The 16,248-nt window shown below is 36.2% G+C and overlaps 3 protein-coding genes across 6 annotated transcripts in view; 2 read left to right on the forward strand and 1 right to left on the reverse strand.

Annotated features, from left to right (window-relative positions):
- Positions 1 to 16,248, forward strand: part of LOC134841170 (calcium-dependent secretion activator 1-like) — a 570,701-nt gene that overhangs the window by 459,602 nt on the left and 94,851 nt on the right. The window lies entirely within an intron of this gene.
- LOC134841171 (uncharacterized) lies at positions 5,497 to 7,961 on the reverse strand. Its single transcript, XM_063856978.1, has 5 exons — positions 7,778 to 7,961; positions 7,608 to 7,645; positions 7,327 to 7,536; positions 7,156 to 7,212; positions 5,497 to 5,755 (listed from the first exon to the last, which is right to left on the reverse strand). The coding sequence occupies exons 1-5, from the start codon at positions 7,823 to 7,825 to the stop codon at positions 5,515 to 5,517; spliced, it is 594 nt and encodes a 197-aa protein (XP_063713048.1). The 5' UTR covers positions 7,826 to 7,961; the 3' UTR covers positions 5,497 to 5,514.
- LOC134841866 (coiled-coil domain-containing protein 112-like) lies at positions 7,989 to 16,026 on the forward strand. The gene is made up of 9 exons (XM_063857908.1): positions 7,989 to 8,116; positions 8,542 to 8,711; positions 9,172 to 9,341; positions 11,874 to 12,099; positions 12,638 to 12,928; positions 13,346 to 13,506; positions 15,128 to 15,280; positions 15,539 to 15,693; positions 15,873 to 16,026. Exons 1-9 carry the CDS (start codon positions 7,989 to 7,991, stop codon positions 16,024 to 16,026), a joined length of 1,608 nt encoding a protein of 535 aa, XP_063713978.1.

Genomic DNA, 16,248 nt, shown 5'->3' on the forward strand with positions numbered 1-16,248 from the left:
CACTTCAGTTGACCACCTAAGAAAATGGAGTTGAATCAGATCAAGTTCATGTTGGTTCCTAAGCTGCACGGCTATCCTGCACTGCTAATTAAATCTACAAAAAATTGGATCTACTTTTTCTATCAGACGATCAAGTTTTATTTTTGTCTCAAAAGTTAACAATCGTTAAGCATGGTATATAGTAGCGTATTTAGGAGAACGCCCCCCTCCCATCCTCAGGAAGTCGACCCCCTGCCGACCCAAAGAGTCACCCTTTTCCCCTTTGTACTATTTTGAAATATCCATTTCTGGCTGACAGACCCTAAAATGTTTCTAAAGGAGCCTTTGGCGCCAATATATAGTAATTTTGAGGGGGAAGCGCGCGCCAAAAAACGGCAATTTTTTGGTCAAAATTTTCCTAAATATGCCCAAAAACTCCTTTTTTGGCTGTTTTTTTTGAATTAGCCTGCGGGGCAACAAGTGTGGCCAAAATAGGGTCTTTTTCATGCTTTGAGAGTGCGCAGAAAATTAGTTTGGTCGACCTGAAAAAAAGGGTCGATAAATTTATCGATTTTTTTTTGAAAATCCGACTTCAGTAAAATCTGAGATTTGCAACATAGTAAACGGTGAAATATTGATTCCTAAACATTTCCAGACTGTTTTCCGGCAAATGATTAGAATTGTATTGGCTATCGGCTGAATCGCTGGCTTCAATTTTTTTTATTAGAACTTTTTGTTGTACTGAATTTAAAACTATCTAGTCTGAAGCAATTTCAATTATTTATTACTGAGCAAGAAAACGGCATAATTTTTAGAATTTTCATTGCAATAATTATCGTGAACGAAACTTTCTGTGACTTTTGCACAGCCATCGATTACCCTTGTCATGGGAGAGTTATTTTAAAAAATATTTTTAGTACTAAGTATTTACCCTTGCGATTAGCAAGAGTTATCATATCGCAACAAAAATATATATTTTTCCAGGTTAACAATTAGTTGCGCAAAGTCACAGAATCATTTTGCCCACAGACAGATCTGGTCAACATATATATTTTGAGCATATCTGCATCCTAAATTCCCAATTTATTCGAAATGTATGTTCTTGGTGGTAAAACAGCTTGGCATTTCCCATTTTACTTCTGTTTTAATTCTGCTTTTAAGGTTTTGATTAATTTTAAATCGGCGCCGTTGCCTCATAGTGACAAATTTAACAGTGAAAAAAAGTTTCTGATTCCTATACGTGTCTGTGTTTATGCTTTAAGTTTGAGTTTCAAAATATTTGATAGCTCTTTTTTTGTTAACATTATTACCCTTTCGATATAGCAATCTGTTACTAGACTTTTTTGCATAAACAATTTTGTTCACAGAATGGTCAAAATTAGAAATAGTAAATGAAGGTGCAGTTCATAATGAATTCAAATTTCGTTGTGTCTCTGGCACACTCGATCTAGAGGCAACGAATGCGCCTGGGACGACAAAGGTCCAGGGGTCGAATCTGACAGGAAATTTTTTTTAAAACTGGAAATAATCCGTTTCGAAAAAAATGTCTGCTTGTGTTTGAACAGCATTCGATGAGCAAATGTTGTCTGCTTCTGTTTTGTCATCTTAGTTGCATTTTGTAGAATTAATTTCTTACATTATAGTTGCTTTTAGTGTTCTGATTTATTTCTGCTGTTTGTTTGGAATTTTTTGAAATCTTGATATCGTATATATATTTTTTTCAGCTTAAAAACTTTATTCTGCTGCTCAAATGATTTCGGCCTATTTTTTATTGACTTAGTGACCAAATTTTGAATACTTTCAATTGAACCCTTTTTTATGCTCACCTCTGGATTGCAAAAAATGCTAAAAATCTTATTTGATATATAGTTCAAGTTTTTCATGATACAAAATCGACTTTTAAAATTATTTCTTTTTTTGGCTTGATAGATTTCGGCTTATATTATATCGGCTTATCGGCCTTATATTGCGTCTTTTGACGGAAAAAAGTTTGACGAAAAGTTTTATGTGTGCGTGTCTGTGTTTTGAGGTGATGGGGAGCTTGGTAACTTCTAATGAGTCTTAATTTTTTTGAAATTTTTCGGCGTTTTGTTATTTTCCTTTTTTTGGGGTTAATTGGTTTCGGTCTATATTATATCGGCTTAGTTTCTTTAAAGTTTGAGGGCGAGGAGGACTTTTTCATGGTCTGGTTGATTTATTTTCGGCTTAAAGGGTTTCTGCCAAGATATTTTCGGCTTCGTACCGTTGGGTAAATTATCTTCCGATGCTAATTTCTCATTCTATTGTCTCATTATGTTTTTGTTTCGAAACTAACCTTATTCATTTTGATAGATCTAGATTTTTGACATTTTCGATTTTTTCTTGTGTTGTTTCGCAAGTGGTGCGAAGCTCAGCTTCGCCTCTGTGTTTTTTTTTTCATTGCATTAATTATTGTGAATAAAAAGTTCTGTTCTACTTGCACAGCCACTGGTTACCCTAAGAACTAAGTATATACTTATGCGATTAGCAAAAGTCATCATATCGAAACAAACTGGTTGACAACTAGTTGAACAAAGTCACTGAATCATTTCGCCCACAGTCATATCTGGTCAAGACATTTTGTGAGCATGTCTGCATTTTAAATTCCCGTTCTATTCAAAATCAATGATCTTGTTTGTTTTAAAACTGAATTTTTAATTTCATTTTTAATTTTTTTTACTTAAAATGTTTAGTTGCAGTCGCCTCATAGCGTGTTTTGACGGTGAAGAAAGTTTCCTTTGCATGTATCTGTGGTTAAAGAGACTTATAATTTCGAGTTTCAAAATGGTTGATAGCTCAGTTTTATTGGCGTCAATTTTTTTTCTGCTCAAACAGGTGTCTGTTCAACTATGTCGTCTTACCTACCGTTGCGAGCGTTCCGTTCCGATGCTAATGCAACACTTGTATTGTCTCAGTCTTTTTCGATATTTTTTCTGTGTTTTTTTACTTAGCGGTTTTCGTTTCATATTCTGTCTGCCAGATTGCTATCCTATATCTGTGGTGTCGCGACTGGTGCTAAGCTGGGCTCTACTTCTGTGTTGAATAGAGTTTTCAATTTGTCGGCAAATCGATTTGTTTCTTGGTTATTTTTTAAATCTCGGTTTGCAGTTACTTTTTCATGTTCCATGATATATCCGAAGAGCTTAAGTTAGTTCTGCTATACACAACTAAACGTGAGAATAGAAGCATAATAAAGCCAATTCAGCAAAAGTATTCCAAAGTACGCGACAAAAAAACCGCTTGGTATACATGGGATGAAATTTTGGTAAATTGAGATATTAGATAAGATATCAGGTGTTAGTTGGAAATGTATAATACATGTAGCTTCCATGTTTTCAAAAATCTGTATAATTAGATAACGTAGCCTATTTATGTCAGGCCAAGCGTGAAACTAGAGGCTGCGGGTGTAAATCAGGGCTGCTATGACGATAGGAAATGATATATTTATTGTGAAGATCGAGCCGTATCTACATAGAACAGTCACTGGGTTGAATAATTGTTTGAAAGCACAATTGGATGTTTCCCGCAGAATAGTGCGTTGCGAACCGAGGATTGTGAAGTCTGAAATATGCAGAAGAGATTCTAATTATTGAAATTTTAACTTAAAATCTCAATTATTGAGACTAACTTTGAAAAGAGCTCTTAAATGCTGAACTGCAAACATTTGGAATATCGAATGCAGCAACGTAATCAATCCAAATTGTGCATTTGTTTTAAAAAAGGGAGTCATTTTTTGGTAAGTTAATCGGTTGCTTATTACGCAGGTCGATTGTCACCTTGTGATTGCCTCTAGGGTAATAAAAATTGGAACCGACTTTTTGTTACCACGGCTGTGACCTACAAATGATATTTTTATCTGGTAATCATGTGAATGAATTCTTTTAAAATAAGTCTTAAACTGAATCATTTGAGGAAAATTTAAATCAAATGGGTCAGGGGCGGATTTAGGGGGGGGGGGGGCGGACGCCCCCCCTCAGGGATTTGACCCCCTGCCAACCCAAAGGGTCCCCCCTTTGATACTTTTTCAGAAATCCATTTTTGGCCGACCGACCCTAAAATTTTTCTAAAGGCGCCTTTGGCGCCAATATATGCTATTTTTGAGGGGGAGCGCGCGCCAAAAAAACGCATTTTTTTTGTCAAAATTTTTCAAAAAGTACCCAAAAAACGGCTTTTTTTGACTGTTTTTTCAAAAATTTGCCTGCGGCGCAGAAAGTTTACCAAAAATAGGGGCAAAACAGTGCTTTGGGAGAGCGCGAAAAATAGAAAAATAAAAATCAATTTGGTCGACCTAAAAAAAAAAAAAGGTCGTCAAAATTTTGGAAAATCCGCCCCCCCCCCCCTCGGGAAAATCCTAGATCCGCCCCTGAAATGGGTTTTCTTAGTAATTTTTGGCTAGTTGCAGTTAAAAGTGTTTGGTTGCATATTTTGGCATTTTGTAGACATTTAGAGGATCTTGTTTACTAATTCCTCCCCTATTGCAACGGGTGAATTCGTTGCAAGCTACAAAAGTTACGTATGTTTATCTGCGGCACTGCTTCTTTGTAGGGGTTGCAATTTTTTACTAGGTCATATAGGAGGGGTGGGGTCGGGATAGCTTACAAGATTCCATTCAGATGTATGCTCATAGCTTTGCTTTACCTATGTTTTCTGATAGCAAGTTGAATCGGAATCTCCTCATACTATATAATGTGCGATAATGAATTCCTTCTTGCAAATAGCTACTAATCTAGTTTCGTTCCTTGCTTAAGGTTTCCCGGAGGCAGAAAATTGCCAAATTGTTTGCTAGCTATTGATCTGTTTGTAAGTTATCCCGCAGAATTAAACGGCCCGCATTGTTGTTCCCTTCGCACCTATCCAAGCTCAAGTGAAAATCTTTCTACAGACTGGATAATAACTGTGTTCTTCAGTTGAGATAGGAAAGAATTGAATGAAGGAAAATGAGCGATTAGGCTATAAGAACATGTTCTTATTAAGCAAGCATATATTGTTTCAATTACGTGGTCACGTTTTTTAAACCGAAGTCTCGTAGCAAAAACTATGCGTTATTGAAACAACAGGCAATCTGCGTGAAAAGAGAGCAGTATAGCTACCCGGAGTTTGTTAGTAAAATAAGCTAGGCTACCATTGTATAGTGGTGAATCGTTTGACGTCGGAGGTTAGGGTTCGAATCCCCTCAAGTTTTTTTTTTATTTAACGCTTGTTATCGTTTTTTTGTTCCGACCTTTTTCGTTTGAAATTGCTTTGAAATGATACTACCCTCAATCATTTACGACTTAGCTTCAAGATACCTTTAATTGGATGGAAAGAAAAACATCTTAGATTTTTGTGGCCGGAATGTTGTCGTATCAAAATTGAAAGTCGTCGGAAAAAATGTGGTTCAGAAGGTTCGTTGCGTGGAAAAATAGCAGGAAATAACATGACGGCAACAGAAGGTAGGGCAAAATCCTGGCCTCTCAAAAGTTTTTTGTACTGTTGTTTTTATCAATAATTCATCTGCAATTTATAATTGAGCGGATATTAATCAATAAAAGTGCTACTTTGATCAGCTGAAGTTTGAGTTAATGTTGCGTTGCTCCTTTGGTTTTTGCTCTGTAGCTTCGCCAGTTGGATTGAGTTGATCTGGTATGAGAGGTCTATGTATGCCCTCTCCATGGAGATATTGTTCTCAAATAGATCTTTATCCACTATCCGTCTCATGTCTTCAATCACTCGTCGCCTCCATTGTGTATCGGTGTCTTCCTCTGAGTCTTTTTCTCTCCTTGAATGATATTAAAAATTGGTTTCTTAGAAATTAAATTCACTGATTTGTCCACTGTATGATATGTGAGTTAATGTTATACATAAGAGACTAGAAATATGTCAGAAATCATGGATTTCTCAAGTAGTTATGTGTATTCAAACACTCATTATAGCCCTCAGAAAATTACCCCCCCCCCCAATATTTTAAAAATCCTACTGTGGCGGTGTTATATATATTTTTTGTTTCTAGAGGGGAGGAGTGGAATGGGACAGAGCCCTCATCTGCTTGGATCAGCAGCGTACAAAAAATTCATTTTTCCCCGATGTTGATTTTTATGTTGATTGCAATCGGGTACTAGGCTTTTTTCCCGTAAATAATTTTGTTCACAGAATGGTCAATTTTGTAGCAAAGGTAAATTTCAAGACATGCTCAATTTCTGAAATTCATCAAGGTAGTAATTAGGTGGATCGCTTTTCTTGTATCAATTATTTTTTAAAATAAATATATTGATTTGTGGTTTTCGGCCTAGTGTTCATCTGTCTATTTTCCGTATATTATCTGGTACTTATTTTTTATTGTCCAACTTTGTGAAGATGGGTTTTATTTTGGTTCTAAATATTTTTTTTTTACTACAATTGAAAGTTCTGGAGTTTGTCATTTTACCAAGGTTTTGAACATTTTGCATTTTTGATTTTTTTCCATTAAACGGTTTCGGGTTATGAGGTTATTAGGCAACTCATATTGTGTAGTCTCGAAGGCCCAAAATTCCTTGTTCAACAAAATCAGCTATTGTGAAATTGTGTGGGATTGGGTTTTTTTTATTTTTAATTGTTTTGAGATGCTTCCGAGATTTTAATCATTTTGTGCAAAAATTTTAAATCGGCAGAAAACTACTCTTTTTTATTCTCAATGAAGGTAGTAATGGGAAGACCGGTCACTCTTCTGTGTGTCTGTATAATCCCCTTGTATCTTTTTACTGTACCCTACTGTCTACAGCTTTCGGAGAAAGCTGTGGGGGGACTATTTGACCCATATTTTTGGATTTTTTTTGTTTTATCAAAAACTACTCTCCCAAATCTGAGAATTGGGTTCAATAGATGAAACGGGCTGCAGGAAGATCCCCTGCAGAAGCGGCTAGGCTCAAACTTTTTATACATTTTATACAGAAAGTTTTGGCCCTCGGAATAGTCAAATGTTTGGAATTTTTGACCGTTTTTAATCTTTTTGATTTTTCTCGAAAACTACCAGCCCAAATCTGAGATTTTGGGTTCAATTCAAATAACACTTTGCTTAAAGTTTTTCTGCATATTCGGCTACGCCCATTTCGTTTATACGAAAAGATTTTTTTAATTGAAAATGGCGTGGAGCGCTGCTTCGCTTCTGTGTAAAATTTTCGAATCGAGGCTGAAAAAACTTACTTGGCGTGGTAGCATTTCAGACAGTAGTCGCCTTGAACAAGTGGAATCGATGAGCTTCTAAAATTTAAAATCGATTTTGTTTCAAATATGACGAGTTGAAATACAACTGAACTTACATTCGTGAACCTGAGCTGAATGATATATTTGATAGTGAAAGCTAGAACCTCTTACTTTTTTCTGTTGAGATCGAAAATGGATGCAGCCTTTTTCAAGCTATCTGCCAGTATGAGTTGTTGTGTATGAACATTGACGTTCTTTTGAATCAATATAATCCTGCCTTTTCGCTGCAATGAAAATGCATTCACTAGTTCTTCTCCTTCAGATCCATTTTCGAAGGTCTTCTGAACAGGAGTAATGATAGTCTTCGGCTGTCGTTTCACCCTAAAATTGTTTCCGTCTCATTTCACTTCTAATTAGATTGCCTTTGTGTATTTTTCAAAAAGAAAAGTTACCGTTTCTGGAGTTTCAATTTTTTGCTTCTGATAATCGCCTGATGAAATTGAACCAGTCAATAGTTTTTGTACAAAGTTCTTTTCGTGTACTTTTTAAAAGTCTTTAAAAAAAGTTTTTATTAAATTAATTTTTGTTTAAATTAAAAAAGGTTTTTTATAAATTTTTTGACTTGTTCAGTTGTGTCGCCGCACGGGAAGCTTTCTTCAGGATTCCACATGAATTATTTGAGTATCACTGATTTGAGTTGAGATAACTGAGGATTCAAAATTTAAAATTTTTTCTGATTTCAGGATTGTTTCGAAGGTAATAAAATAATTCATGTACGTCTGCTTGTTGATAAGTATCCAGAAACAAATATTTGATTTAATTTCAGATCATAAATGCGACCATCAAGTCACGTTGGAGACCATAAAAGTTCCTCGAGTGATGAGAAAGTGAGGCTGCTGAAAGAGATCTCCCAGCTGCAGCAGAAGATTAAAGCACTGGAGCGAGAAAGAAATAACACTGTGTAAGGAGCAGGGTTTTGTTTATCCAAGTTTAATAAAACGATCACTGACATCGCACTTCATTTTACTACTGGATTGGTTTTACTGCTCAGTTTTATCACGAAATAGAGTAATGAAGTAATTATCTAGATGAATGCGAGTTTTAAATAACTGATTGATTTGATAAGAAATTAAAAAAAAATGACCGAAAAAAATTGCCTTTTCATATCTCTTTGAACATGTCTTTTCGGCGAAATGTTTGATCAGGAGAACGACGCCCGCTGTCCAAAAAACTAGTTAAAGCTAGTGAATAAAGAATCCATCGCAAGTTGTGAACCTTCCGAATGATTTAAAAATGAACGTACTGACGGTTAACGGTCCAAGGTGCAACAGTATCTGTTTCCAGCCGTTATTGAAACAAAAATATGAAAACGTTTGGTCTCTTCAGATTTAACAAGAAGTCGGAGTTGAGACCCTTCTACTCGGACTTGGAGGAGACCAGTTTGAAGATAGAGGAGGAGAGGAAAACTGAGAGCATGAGGCTGAAAAGGGACCTGGAAAAGCTGAAGAGCAATGTGAGGTCATTCAGGAACACCGTGCTCCAGTTGCGGCCAGGAGGTGCTGTAATATTTTCAATATTTCAATAATATCTTTTAATTTAAAACAAAATAGGGCTACAAAGTTTAAATAGTCGAGTTGAATCCTGATAAGAGCATTGCTTTTTGTCTGAGGCAACTAGAGGCAAAGGTTCTGGGTTCAAATATGAGCAGGACCTGTGTTTTTAAGCGGCAATTTTTCAATTTTTCCGGTTCAAAAAAATTCTGTCTACTACTTGTCTGCTTATGTTTTGTTGGCTTAGTTGCCACATCTAAGAATCGTTTATTTTAGCTGTATACAATTTTCACTGCAGTTGCTTACAGCATTTTAAAAATCCAGACCAATCGAAATTTACTTTTTAGTCCCGTTAAGAAATAACTGAAAATGTATGTTGCAATCAGTGCTAGTTAAATTAAGCAACGAATAGTCTAACCAATATTAGGATTCTTACTGGAACAAGTTAATTGTTTCTATGCTTTAGGCAGTGGCAATTCGAGGGAGGAGGAGAGTTCGAGCAGACGGGATGTGGTCGGGACTCCGAGTGGAGGTGTTACTCCTGGAACTACTTCAGTGGAGCGACTAAAGGAGAAGGTGGAAGAGATAGACTCCAGTATCAATTCATTCAAAGGCTCACACAGAGAGAACTACGAGGTAGGCTGCATAGACTTAGACTTGTTTTATGATACAAGCAATTTTCACTGTAATTGAAAATCATTTTGATGTATTCCTGTATTGGTGCAAGTAATTAAAAAGTTCAGAAAAGTTTTTTTTTGATATATGATTTCAGGACAATTCTTTTGAAGGCTTTGCTTATGACTGATCGTTTTTCTTTTTCTAACAACAAGGCCATGATCAGAGGAGCATTGTCGTAATAGTTTGAAATTATGATTTTATCGGATTGCAAAAATTCAAAAAAATAATATTTTTTTTTTATTCGTTCGCTCGTTTGAGTTTGTCAAACAAGCTTTAATGAATCATAAGTGTGTTAGAGAATGATTGTACCATGCCTACTTCTTAAATACTTCAAAAATTTTGACATTATAAATATTTAGCAGTTTTTATTGTCCATTTTTTTCGCTTGAACAAGCAAATATTTGTTTGCTCGTAAATTCAAAGTTGAGCTCGAAAATTTTACCGAAAGAATCTAAAAGCGATTTAATTTTTTTCTACCTGATTGAAATATGATCATTTGTCGTCTAGTCTGTCGGATAAATTACTTGTTGTATCCGACAAAGTGAGCTTTGATGAAAATATAAGATAATGCCGTTCTCTAACAATGGATGGTTGCGCTGCAACAATGCTCGGTTGATCTTGATTATTATCCGTCAATTAAATCATTTTAATGTGTCAATAAACGTATTGAAGAGTCAGCATATGCTTTGACTTTCGATTAGTAATAAGTTAAAAAAGTTGGTGCATTTTTAATTCATCAAATTAACTGAAAAAAAACTTGGTCTGAAGGCAATGAAGTTGCCGTTGAAAACTATAGTCAGAAGAGGAGCTCCGCATGAACCTTGTTTTTTTTGTGACGTTGAAATTTTTTTCCGGGAAAATTGATTATTCTGACTGTTGTTTGTCGACTTATGATTTGTCGGCTTAGTTGTCTCATCGCCGATTTTATTTGCACTGTACGCAATTTTTATGTTAGTTTTAGTGTCGCTGATTAATTCCTGTAATTTGTACATTTTCTTACCGTGACTGGTGTATTTTTCATACTGTTTAAAAAAAATTTACGCTTAGAATTTTTTCGGCCTAAATGATTTCGGCTTATCTTTTTCCGGTTTGGTGAATATTTTTGCATCGGCTAAACGGCAAAAAGTAATAGTTTTTAATTTGAATAAATTAGGCCGGTTGGTAGTATTAAAGTTGAAAACTCAAACTCTGTAGTCGCTCAAAGTTTTTTTAACGACAACTTTCTTTTTGCGATTAATTGGAGTCTGTCTAACTATGGGTTGTTGGCTTAGTAAGCTCTGGGAACATACTAAGAGCTTGCCTAATGCTGCAGATGTCTTGCTCGTCTGTTTTTCTGAGACTGAATTTATGTATTTCCAAAAAAAATTGTTCGTTTTTTTTAAACTTAGTTATTTCCATCTCACTCACTATTTGGAAGCACGCAATGTTACGCTATCGTTGTATCGCAAATGATGCGAAGCTCCACTTTACCTCTGTGTATATAATTTGGCTGTATGGTTTCCAAATTATTTCATGCAAATTAGTTTTTTGTTTTCATTTGGTGCCACTTTTGGTGCATTGCTTGGCAATCTATTAGCGTGTAGCTGCTTTATTGGTGGCTAATTTTAGTAAATTTTAAGGCCAATGGCGCAGTTGCGTCTACAACGGATTCCAATCTCCCGGTCGTAGGATAGAATCTGTCGCAATAAAAGTTTGAATTTTCAAGGCTTATTTTAACCTTTGTCGATTTCTCGCTAGTTTTTGCGAAGAGCTGCTTCGCCCCTGTTAAACAGTTTTGTACCCTTAAAATTTGTCCAATTTTTTCTCCAAAATCCTTCCCAAAACAAAAAAGAGTGCTCGTCTCAGGGCAAAGCCCTGAATGATCCGATTGTATTTCAAGGGCTATAAAGAAGTGATTGATTTTCTTATTGTTGTTTGAAAATTATTCACCCATGCCCTATTTAAAGTACAAAGTGATTTTTTTCGCATAGGGCAAAAAATTAAATTGAGCAAACAGCATGCCTCAATTCAATTTGGAACGATTTATGTGCGGATTAAATGGTTGCTTACACGTCAATAGCACAAAATATCTCAGGCGTTAATTGTCCCAATTTGGCGTTTTTAAGCCCCATAACTTCGCGAAAAATTATCACAGGTAAAAATTTTTTTTTTTAGTTTGAGCTCAAGACCAGAATACCGTTCGAATGATAAAAAAAGATTTCGTCAAAAGTTGCTAGGTAAAGAGTCGAAATTTGTCTAGAGAAATCAAAACCACCCCGAGCACAAATATTCCGTCACCTTCTCCGAAAGTGGGACCAATTAGATCTTATTTAAAATGTCTTTTAAATCAAGGGTAGACTTTGAATGGATAAGACTTATGAATTTCGTTTATCCTCTCTTTGTTCATTCTGTTTATTAAGAACTTTTGATGATGTTAAGTGTTAGATTCTGGAGAAACACGTTTTTTTTGCTTATTTTGCTGTAGTATCAAATTATTTGGCTCTTGCCTAGAAATTCGTGATAAATGAGAAGACGCTGAGCCAAGAAGTAGCCGCTCTGGACAGAAGAATTGATGTTTGGGACCTGCCAACCACTCAAAACAATGCCAACTCGACCCAAGTGGCGCCTCCAACTTCTGCGACTGGATCCAAAGTGAAGATATACAATATTGCCAATGACTTGTCCTCCACTAAACCACAAGAAGTGCTGGAGTATGAAAAGTACATCGAACAACATGGTAAACTGTCCAAGGAACGATGTTTCTGTGGTTGATTATAATAATAATAAAAAATTAGTTTCTAAGTAAGTTTTGGCAAACAAACTTGAGATGTCGTCAAAAGGCAATTGCTTTTTAATGTGACGCTTTGAGCAAAGATGAACCGCTTTTAAACAGTCCGTTCTTAACGAAGAAACTGTCCTGGTTATTGATCAAAAAAAGGATAAATGTTTAATAGCATTTAAGGAGCATTTTATTTGTATGATATATTGCATGATTAGTTATTCTAGCATAAGAAACACTCTTATTTTTTAATGGAAAATATATGCATGTTGACTTTTTCAGTGCTTAGATTTTCTAGCATTTTAATCAACCCCTTGTGCTAAAATATGGGCTTGATAAAAGAAATTGTTCGATCACTTGATTCCAACACGTAAATGCTATGAAGGAATAAGTTAAACGTATATGCTATGAGATCACGCTAAGAAATTGTTCAACTTGCAAAAAAATAATGCTATGTAAGTGAAAACAATGGAGTAAAATTAGCCTCATTCAACAGGTGGTAGTAGAGGCGGTTGGGAGGAGTACGACCACGTCACCTTCACCAAGTACTACACCCTGCTCTACAAACAGAGCACAGCCGACGAAGAGGTATCCAAACGGAAGCTGATCGAACGTCTGGCAGTGGAACTGGCCCACAGGTCAGTTGATGATCTGGACAGTCATTTCGAGTGGTACAAGAGACTGTTGGAGTTGGGTGAGAAGAAGAAGTATGCGATTACGCAGTGGAGAAAACAGAAGGACAAGGAGAGGGAGGCACTGAAGTCGAGAGCTGTGAAGAGCGAAATTGGTGCGTGTTACGCTGGCATTGGCGATGACCTGTATAAATTATAAGCTGCGAAGATTAATACTGTTGTGTGAGGATCTTTTTTAATCAGATCGTTTGTTAATGTAAACTGAATTGAATGAGTCGTTCCTGCAACTTTATAAAGAACCTGAATAAGCAGCACGTCTCGAATTAATTCACTATTAACCAGCATTATTCCATATCTCGTGAAGTTTAGACTTTTTATCCACGAGGGAAAGGACCAACATACGAGCGAGCTGTACAGCTCATCGCGGCGAACCGCTGTTGTCACCCTGCTTAAGAACTGCATGCATTTTTTTGGTTATTTTTTTACTGGCTTTTCATGGTGCTAGATATGTTAATGAAACAGAAAAATTACTTATCTGCGAAATAAACCAAGTTGTTTTTTTTTATCTTTAGACCTGGAGGAAGCTGATGGTCGGGAAGGAATTGAGGTGGACGAGAGTGACCTTAAAAAGGCAGAGGAGAAGAGGGAACTGTTGAAGGCGTGGAGAGAGTTCAGGGAGCAAGAGAGACGAATTGCAATTGAGCAGGAGAAGATACGCAAAGAGGAGGAAAAGGTTAAAACATTGATCGAAACCGAGACCAGCTGAAAGTTCCCAAAATTCGTAACATGGGGTGAATGTAGAATATTATGATTTTTTCGCTTATTAAGAGTAATCAACGTAGTGAAGGCTCTTATATATGTCTTGGTGATTCTTTTTTTTTCAGGAAAAAGTCTTAAAATGCTCTAATAACTACAGATGAGCATTCATACATTTTTGTGCATATATGAATGCACTTAGGTATATATGCTAGTTTTTTTAGTTCAATTAAAATTTTTCATCTGCTGAAAAATACGTAAATAGCACTCACCAAAATCGAACGTGGAAATGGCGCAAAAAACGAGAACGATTTCTACTTTCGAAAGTGGAATTTAATTTTGAGATTTCCAGCGGAGTAAAAAATTTACTTATTGATTCAGTTTTCTCAATTTGGGTTAATGTTATTAAAAAAGCGCGAATTCTAAATTGTTCTAGAAATTCAAAGAGCTTAAAAGGCATCTATTTTTTTTCTTTGAAATTCGAAAGTTGAGTTTTTCTCAAGGCATTGGAAATTGCATAGCATCTGTTCTCTGCTTTATTTGTGGCTAGTGTTTAATGGCTATTAAGCTTCAGTGGCTGAGTGGTTAGTGTGTGAGATTCTTATTCTCTAGATTGCAGTTTCCAATCTCGGAGGTTGCCAAATTGTTACTAATTCGAAGCTTATTTCTTATTTTTTATTGCTTTTTATAGAGCTGATTTTTGTCGTCTTCTGTTAGATGTTTGCTAAGCGAAGTTTTGCCTCTGTGTCAAGTTTTTTATTCAAGTAATTTTTTTAATATTACAATATTCAAGTAAATTTTCAAGTTTCATTTTTCAGAAATTATTTTTTTGCATCGCAATTGTTGCGAAGCTTGCTTCGCCTGTGCTAAAATTCGTTCAAAGTTTTTTTTTCGATAAGTTAAAGGAGTGTTCTGTGCATTTAGTGCAGAGGTAACACTCATGCTTGAGACGTTAAGTCCCAGAAGTTCGATTTCAGTCGGGATCTGTTTTTTTTGTCGAAACTGAAATTTTCGAATTTTCTAGTTTTTCGTGTCTGCTAATTTTTGTCGGCTTAGGCCCTGCAGAAAAATTCGGTTTGTTTTTCTAGCATTTTAAAAGTTCTTTCTAAAGTTTCGAATGGTGCTGGTAATTTGTTTCCTTTTTAGCACTTTTGATGACTTGACAAAAAAAAACTATTTATGAAGTTTTTTTTCAATTTTTGATTGTCTTTTCATTTGCTGGTGATCATGGTCGCAAATTTTTGTATCGCAAGTGATGCGAAGCTCTGCTTCGTCTCTGTGTTTGAAACTTTGCATCATTTGTCCTTCAGAATGAGTGTCGTGCCAAATTAGGTAATTTCTGATAGGTGGAGGGGATGATTGTCGGGTGCCCTTTTCGTTAACTTCAAACCAGCTTCTGATTAGCCCACATCTTTTCACGGGTGAAAATCTTTCGATACAAAAACCAAGTGTAGCTCAGAAACATGAGCAAACTTTTATCCCTGCTGAGAAGTGACCAAATTTTATCCATGCTGAGAAGTGACTTAATGAAATGATTTTTCTTTGTGTTTAATTCGAGTAGTCTTCATTCCAGTTTGTGATTGTGATTGTGTGTACAGGAGAAGGAGAGGCAGCATTTGGAGAGGCAGAAGGAGATCAAGGCCCAAATAGACGAGATGAAGATGCGGAAACAGCGAGAGGACGAGATAGAGAGGCTGAAGAAGCTAGCTGACGAGTTAGAGCAGGACCACATACGCAAGGCTGAACTCAGGGCAAGTAGCATTTAAAGAGTGTAGCTTTTAAATGCGACAGTTTAAGAACCGTGTTTGAGGTTTTATTTATTTAAAAATTGGATTGAATTTTTCTTCGCCACCACACCCCACCCAGAGGCGATCCTTGGCTTCATCCGTATTGAATTTGCATCAAATTCAATACGTTCACTTGCCATTTGAGAATTTTTTAAAATTGTATGAACGTGAATAGTCCAAATTCGAGCCTTATCCGGAAATTCAGCTCTGGTGTTTTTGCAGGAAAAGAGAATTCAGAGTACTAAGAAAGCACTCTCTCAAGCAGAGGAAAAGAAAGAAATGAAGAAGTTGCAGGAGTTCGCGCAGGCGGAGAAGTCAAAGTATGTAGTCCTCAGGAAGAAGGCAGTCGAAGCGAACGTCACACGAGACCCAAACAGGTCAGTGAAGTTGCCTATCATTGTGTACAATGTCAACATGTGAATTCACAAAAATGTCAATGCGTTGTGAGCAAAAGTATTGTTGGATTGTGACTTTAAAATGTTTAACTAACGGAAAACTTTCATTAAGGTATCTTGTTTACTCGAATTAGTTTATTGAGCTTGTTGTCTGGTTGCAGGCTTTTGAAGCCGACCAAGGGCTGGGAAAATCGAGTGAAAGAGGAAGAAATGAAAAATGATGCAGGAAAACGTGTGGGGGGTCTCAGTGGTACCATTGCTGTCACCCATATTCCTCACAGGGCAACTCCAGCTTGGAGAAGCAACGCATCCTGACATTTGAAGAGTGAAATCATTCTTTAAATTGTCTAAAACTCGTTTGGTGCTATGCGATGTTTAGTGAAGGCTTCTATGCGATGTTTAGTGAAGGCTTCTTTAGTGGGACAAAGGAGAACGCCCTGGATACTTTCCATTCAAAAAGTTACTTGTTCATGAAATAGTTTTTTTTTACATTTGCATTTTCATGAGATAGTTCAAATTGGGTTTGGTAAATTTGCT

Source organism: Symsagittifera roscoffensis, chromosome 3 (assembly GCF_963678635.1).
Source record: "Symsagittifera roscoffensis chromosome 3, txSymRosc1.1, whole genome shotgun sequence".
Classification (NCBI taxonomy): Eukaryota; Metazoa; Xenacoelomorpha; order Acoela; family Convolutidae; genus Symsagittifera; species Symsagittifera roscoffensis.